Source organism: Mus musculus, chromosome 14, assembly GCF_000001635.26.
Source record: "Mus musculus strain C57BL/6J chromosome 14, GRCm38.p6 C57BL/6J".
NCBI lineage: Eukaryota > Metazoa > Chordata > Mammalia > Rodentia > Muridae > Mus > Mus musculus.
Window position 1 is genome coordinate 51,709,857 of NC_000080.6, and position 8,008 is coordinate 51,717,864.

The 8,008-nt window shown below is 41.5% G+C and overlaps 1 protein-coding gene across 1 annotated transcript; it reads right to left on the reverse strand.

Moving 5' to 3' along the window:
* Positions 1–1,787: 1,787 nt before the first annotated feature.
* Positions 1,788–7,276, reverse strand: Gm5800 (predicted gene 5800). The gene is made up of 5 exons (NM_001034102.3): positions 7,253–7,276; positions 6,122–6,284; positions 4,637–4,768; positions 3,789–3,973; positions 1,788–2,134 (listed from the first exon to the last, which is right to left on the reverse strand). The coding sequence occupies exons 1-5, from the start codon at positions 7,266–7,268 to the stop codon at positions 2,070–2,072; spliced, it is 561 nt and encodes a 186-aa protein (NP_001029274.1). The 5' UTR covers positions 7,269–7,276; the 3' UTR covers positions 1,788–2,069.
* Positions 7,277–8,008: the final 732 nt, after the last annotated feature.

An 8,008-nucleotide genomic window follows, 5' to 3' on the forward strand; every position in this document is an offset into this window, starting at 1 on the left:
CACGGATATAAAAAGGTTGATCAATGGAATTGTATTAAAGACCCAGAAGCAAATCCACTTACCTTGATGAGAACTTGATTTTTCACCAAGAAACTAAAACTGTACAGTGGGGTGGGAAAAAAAGCATCTTCAACAAATGGTTCAGGTCTAATTGAATGACTGCATGTCAAAGAATGAAAATACACCAGTATTATTCACCCTGCACAAAACGCAACTCCGACTGGGTCAAAGACCTATCAAAAACATGATACACTAAATCTGATAGAAGAGAAAGGGAGGAATAACCTTGAACACATTCACACAGGAGACAGTTTCCTGTACAGAACGCCAACAGGTCTAACACTTATAGCAAAAATTTAATAAATGGGACTTCATAAAACTGAAAAGCTTCGCTATGGCACAGGTCATATCAAAAGGGCAAAACTGCAACCTACAGAATGGGAACAGATCTTCACCAACTCTGCATCTGACAGAGTGCTGATACCCAAACTATATAATAAAAAACTCAAGAACCTATGTATCTACAAACTAAATAAAATTTTATCCCAATTTTAAAGTGGGGTACAGATCTAAAGAGAGTATTCTCAACAGAAGAATCTCACTAGGCCTAGAAGCACTTAAAAATATGTTCAATATTCTTAGTCATCATCATCAGGGAAATGCAAATCAAAAGTACTCTGAGATCTTACAGCCCTCAGAATGGATAAAGTCAAAAACTCAACGGACAGCTCATGCTGATGAAAATGTGTGCCAAGAATAACACTGCTGCTAGAGGGAGTACAAATTTGTACTACCAGATTGGAAATCAACCTGATGCTTTCTCTGAAAATTGGAAATATTTCTACCTCAAGACCCAGTTGAACCTTTCCTGGGCATATATGTAAATGATGCTCTACCATACCACACGGACACTTGCATACCTCTCTTCATAGCAGCACCTGGATTGGGGGTGGGAGGCTCTCTGGGAAGAGCTAGAGTCCTAGGACAGAATCCCAGGAATCTTTTAGGGTGGCTGTAACTAAGACTCTTAGAAATGGAGAATCTGGAGTCTGAACTGGCCATCTCCTGTAACCGGGCAAGACTTCCAGAGGAGGGATTGAAATAACAACTCAGCCACCAAAACTTAGACCCACAATTTAGGACCAAATAATGGCTTGCCCAACTTGACACCCATGCCAAGAAATGGACCCCCCCCAACATAGTTAATGATATTCTTCTATATGTGCAGCCATGAATCTAGCACAAGAATCGTTAGAGAGAAAGCCTTCACTCAGCAGCTTCTGGAAACAGATGCAGAGGCTTGGGGAATTCTGTGGAAGAGGGAGAGGCAGGGTTGAAGGAGCCACAGTGGTCAAGGACACCACATGATAACCTACAGATTCAGCTAATCTGAGCTCTGAATAACTCATGGAGACTAAACTTTTAACCAGAGAATATGTGTGTGATGGACATAGGCCCTCTCCACATAAATAACAGTTTCATAGCTTGGTCTTCCTGTGGGAATCCTAAAACTAGAGAAGAGACTGTCTCTGACTATATTGCCTAACTTTGGACCCCCTTGTCTTGACTGTCATGATTTATCTAGCCTGAAAAGACAAAGATGTTTTGTACCTAGGTATACTGCAACTTGATAATGCAAGGCTGGTTGTTATTCATAGGAGGCCTCCTCAATTCTGAGGAGAAGAGTAGGAAGGGTGGATAGCAGGGAGCCACTGGAAAGAGGGATTGTGAAAGGAGGAGGGTGAAGATGAGATCTGGATATAAATAAATAAATAATTAACAGTAATAACTTTTAAAACCTTAATTTTTATTGGTGATGAGATGTTAATAAATTCTTCCTCATACCTTTCTAATGCTAGTGAAACAAACCGACTAATACATAGCAAACATATTTAGTTCCATTAGAAGATGCCATTTTTTTCTTTTTAAGAGAGACATTCCCCTTATATTCACACAAAGCCTATTATTTAAGTTGTTGTTTTTGCTGCTGTTGTTGATCTTCCAGTGGACAATTACGATTCACCAAGTGCAGAGAAGGATCAGAAAGCCTTAGCCAGTGTTTTTGAATCTCAGGCACATGGATTTGACACAGCAGCCTTCTCCCTACTTCCAGGTACCACAATTATTTGTTTTCCTACAAATAAAATCAAAACAGATAAGTATTTTTCAATCTACAGATTTTGGAATATCACACTTTACACCATTTTTTGTCTTCTTTAGTTCTAGTGACCTAGGTGGATAGGCATGATGATGGGCTACTATGTTTGAGGTTTTTCCAATGCAATATGAACAGAGTATAATTCTCATTAAAGATTTCCTCTATTACCATTTAAGATGTTTAATGACCAAGCAAACGTATGAATATATATAGACACAATTACATACATATATGTACAGAGACACACAATTGCATCCCTTCAAAGACACATGCACACACACATACAAGAAGAGTACATGAATACATATTGTATAATGAAGCAACTACAACAAGCACCTACCATTACTGAAATACAAGACACATATGCTAAACACCCTTAGACAAAAGGACACACACACACACACACACACACACAAACTCCTCTATGAAAAGGCTGCTATGTTTCAGAAACATTTCCTGTCACTTGAGGAATTAGTGGGACCTAAGATGTGTAAAAGGCTCTTAGAATAACCCAGCCTGTACAGCCCTGGCCTGTACTGATTTCCTTGTCAGGAACATTTTTCCATGCAGATACTTACTGATTCTACAAGTATGGTATAAGCCTTGCACAGACAAGCTGACACATAAGATTCAAGGTCCTAAGAAAGAGGCTTCAAAGAACATCTTCCAGCCAGCTCAAACTTGAAATATATTCTGCTCTCTAAACCTACCTTGGCTACTTCTCAGAAGACCCTGGTAGCAGCAATAAAAACAATTAAGAACGGTTATTATACAGGAACATTTCAACATGTTGCAGTTCATGTGACATAAAAATCATCTCCAATGTCAGTCAAAATGAAGCTAGTGAATTGACATGCAATGATTGTTCTGAAATGCAGCACTCTGAAAAACTCTGAGGGGGAATCTGTACTGAAGCAAAGCCAGGGCCATGATATACTAAGGAAGACTACATCAAGAGAGGGATGCAGAGTCAGATTCTATGAATCCTCTTGGTAAAGCCAGTAAGACATACCTTGAATTTCTAGGGTGTTAACTTAGTGCAAGAAAGTCAAAGAAGTCTAATTTTTATTTTTAAAATATGTATATTATGTAACATGCTCTTTTTTACTAAAGACTTTAATTATAAAACATTGATATTGGAGGCTATTCTACTGTCCTAGGAGGGGATTGGGCACAAGCCCGTCTCAGTGAGTTGCCATAGATCAGAACAGAGGACCTGGTTCCTAGATAATTCAGGAAGTGGCATCCTGAGGCACCTCTGCATACCATAGAGCCGGAACAAGATGCTGTAAGGGGTCCAGGATCTCCTCTGCCTTAGAGTGGCCAGCTGTGAGGAGGAGGAGGAAGAGGAGGAGGAGGAGGAGGAAGAGGAATAAGAGGAGGAGGAGGAGGAGGAAGAGGAGGAGGAAGAGGAGGAGGAGGAAGAAGAGGAAGAGGAAAGGGCATGACAGTAATTAAATTTCATGAAAAAAGGATAACTCTACAGAAAGTCTCAGTAATGATCACAGAATTGTACAATGGGATGAGACATAGGAGAGAACCTGCATAAGTTTCAGGATGTTACATAGGCTTGACTGTGTTTATGCTTAGACATTAGGGCAGCCTACCCCTGATGCTTCATTCATCCTACCTGCTGATTGCCTGCTATATTTGTTTTTGTTCTTCTGGCTGTCTTCTTTACATAGTATTTTTCTTAGTATGTTGCATTCTTCTAATGCTTTTTGCTCTGCAAACAGCTGTCTGTTCTCTTTCCTCAGCATCCTGACTTTCTGCTTGATGTGGTTACATTCAGTCAGGAGGTGACAGGTCCTGAAGCTGAGCCACAAACAAAATATGGTGACTCCAGGCAGCATCCATCTTTCTCCCACTCCTCCAAGGATCATTCCCCCATCATGGGCCTTGATCCCCAGACAGCCCCAGACAAATATCCATATTGGCCATGGAGTATCACATAGAGGGAAGTCAAGTCCAGAGGACAGCCACTTTCCAGAAAACCCAAGGTACTTCTGAAACCACTGACACCAACAGTGACTCTCGTATCTCTCAGAAAAGAACATTGGGTCCATGTGTGCTTATATGTCCATAGTATTAAAAAACCAACTGTAGCTATAGGGCAAAAGTTCTCTAGGAGTGAAGAGACCCAAGCAGCACACAGTCTTTCTGTTTCTCATGGAAACCTCATCTATGAATCTACTTTCAGAGCCCAAGAGGTTCAAGGTTGATTAATATTTTCATCATGGTGTAAACCTTTTCTATCTCGAGGACACTTAGTTGTAAAGGACAATGACTTGAGGGGATCACAGACTCTACACACTTTGCCAATGTGATTACATGATGTTAAAATCTTAGAGGCTTGCTTTAAATGAGGTAGGCTTCCTGTTTAATATAGAACCTGAGCCCTCACTTTAGTTCAAAGACACGGATGGGCAGACATAAACTGTGTCTAGTTCTTGGGTCATGACCATGTTAGTCACTCACTAGTATAATTGATTTTCTGTAGTCAACTCCTTGTACTTGGACAAGGCCTCACTGATTTCCTGGGTCATTCTCTTCAAGTCAGTCATCACTTGGTCATGTTGCATCGTGAGCATGAATGTCTCAAAGTTGATCCTGTGGGAAGACATGGCCCAAGGAACAAATAATCTCGTGAACTAAGGATATAAGGATCATTTTGATTCAAGCTGAATCGTGCACTACCCCAATCCATGTATGCCACGACCTAGCTCCTTGTTCCCGGTTCCACTTGGTGCTTATTAAATTTATTACCCTTGGCCTGGGGCCAGTAGAGACAGGGAAGTAATGGCAGGGAGCTGACCTGCTTCAGTTCACTGAAGGGCTTGAAATAACAGATTAGCTCTCAACAAACTTTCCTGAGACCTCTGCAACAGGCCTGGGACCAATTTAAATCTCTATGACTCTCCTCCTGTTTTTAGACAAGGATTTGCCAATCCTTGGCATATCTACAGGGAAAAGCCTTCATAACATTTACCAGGAAATTCAAATGTAAGCACAGAAGTCAAATCCTGTGCTGCTCAAAATGATCCTTCCTTGCTTCCTTACTTTTATTTCCTAGAAACCGTGTCAGGCAAAACATTATGACCTAAACACTACATAGATTCTCCAGATGATAAGCAAATATACACATACATTCTCTCTCTCTCTCTCTCTCTCTCTCTCTCTCTCTCTCTCTCTCTCTCTCTCTCTCTCTCTCTCTCTCTCTCTCTCTCTCTTCCTCTATGTCTAACACAAACACACAACACACACGCACACACTTAAACTCAATCAAAATGCCAAATAAATTTAATGATGTGGTATTGTCTGAGAGCATAATGAATAAAATTTGAGAATAGCAGTGATGAACTGGAGCCAATACAGTGATACTGAGAGGTAATATGTGGGACCAGGCCACTCCAGCTGTTGACAGGGTCAATTGTATCCAGATTACCTCCAGATCAATTTTAAAAGGATAGGCCGTAAACACACAATAATTAGCAACTCCCCCAAACTAACACCTGTGCAAACTTCTTAAAAGGCAGGATGAGCAGGGTGTGGTGGCACACACCTTTAATCCCAGCACTCGGGAGGCAGAGGCAGGCAGATTTCTGAGTTTGAGGCCAACCTGGTCTACAAAGTGAGTTTCAAGACAGCTAAGGCTATACAGAGAAACCCTGTCTCAAAAAACAAACAAACAAACAAACAAAAAGGCAGGATGAGAGCTCACACATTACTACCCCAGGCTGTGATTCATGCTACAGGCTCTGGTTTCCTTTTGAAGGCATCAAAATTCCTGTGACCCCCATCTCACTCCTATCTGAACTTCAAGTTCTGTGTTGAAACTCCAATCAGGCAAATGAGTTTGGATATGTGGACAGTCTGGAGCTGTTGCATCCTGTTGTATGAGGGCATCTGGGCTTAACAGGAAGGGCCCAAGATAGTCAGTAAAGAAGTAGGCACAATGACTACCTGTCATTCAAATTCTTGTTACAATAATTGGCCAAGATTCCCTGGAGTTCGTCTCTCTCATTTTTTATGTTCTGGAGATCTCTTTTGAGCTTCTCCAACCTCTTGATTCTTTTCTCCTGCTCATTGATGTTGGGAGTTTCAGGTGATGCCTTCCTAAAAGACCCTGTAGGTAGATAAACACTAGTTAACTTGTAGAGAAAATAGGGCAGGGAAAGCAGAAACTGAGCTTTGTCACACACAGAAGCCTGAGGAAGAAGAAAATCTAGAAACACTGTGAATACCTGAAAGAGCAGGAAAGCTATCTTCAAGCTTGTCTCCTCAGCTAGGTCCCTGTTCCTACCCACCATCACTAAACATATGACTGACCACCTATTGCAATCTCCCATGCCTGAAACGCATATTAAGATATTCCAGAAAGAAGAATTGGAGGGCATTTTCAGTTCATATCTTACAACATATTCCATCCCTCTTAACATAAAAAAAAAAATTGACCATAAACACCAGCCCCTAACATCCCATGAGCCAACACCTTTCTAGGCTTCTTATAATGTGTGATGAGAGCTCATACACTACTACACTGACCCCAGACTGTGAATCAGTCAACATCATACGTGTTCAGTACCAAAGTGTCTGAAACCTTGATACATGAGCAGGGGAATATACCTCTCTGTTCTTGGCATCATATGCTTATGTAACCTAGAGAAACTATATCAGGATGAAGTGCTTCAACACTCTTTCCTGAGAGTAACACTTTGTTATTCTCACAGAGCTGGTTCTTTGAATAATTTGTCCTTCACAGAAAAATAAAGATCTCTCAGCAAATCAACTGAAGGCTTATCAATTCCACACTGTCTATAAAACTAATCATCAGATATTCTTGACTCTGATTCAACCATTGAGGAATCTGAAGGATCCAGATCAAACACCATATTCCTGCAAGGACCAGCTCAAGCCCACATCCTCCAGTTAGCTCCCCCAACCTTGCCCAGGTCTCACTGTGCCTTCTCTATGACCAGTTCTTTCTGGCCCTCTCCCAACATGATAGAGGGACAGTGTCCTTCTGCCTTGGTCTGGTCTCTGTTTGTATTATATTCTTCCTCAAAAATACCCTGAGGAGCATGGACAACATACCTGCTTGGGAACCCATTAGGATCTGATGGAATGCCTCACAGGCAACTCTTGTTACCACAACACTGGTGACATCACCAAAGATTCTAGGGTTCCCTGGATACAAGGGATTGTCTAGGGAAGTGACTACTGATAATGTCACTGGGAACATCCATGACTTACCTGCTTACCAGCTTGCCCCATCTTGACGAATTTTTGAATTGCCCTTTCCTGGAGTCTCTCTTTTGACCCAGGGTTTACCTCTTGGCAACTTCCCATTATTGGAAGTCCAAGCTCAAGCCCACCTTTTCTAGGAAGCTCCCTCTTTCATGGCCAGGATTCACAATGACTTCCCCAGGACCATTAATTCTTGCTCTTTAACTCTAAGACCAAAGGCCATCTTGTTGCTGCCTCTTTCTGTTCTCTGTATGTTCATTGTTCCCTCCTCCAAGAAGCCTGCTCAGTTTTGTCAGCATCTGTAAGGGTGAACCATAAAGGTAGTTAATGAATGCTCCAAGAGCAGTTGGAGTCACCACACATTAGTAACATCACAGACAATGCCAGGGCTCTCCAGGTTACAATACATCTAGGGAAGGGACTTCTGATGTCACACAGAACAGCTCTTGCCTTCCTGATAAGTACCTCACCCAAATTTACATGAATTCAAAGTGCCTTTTCCAGAGAGTGGGATAGATTGCCTTTTGGTACTCAAAGTATTAAAAGGTGGCTATCATTCCCCTTCCAATGCCAAACGTATCCAGAAGAAATCCTTTGAATCCC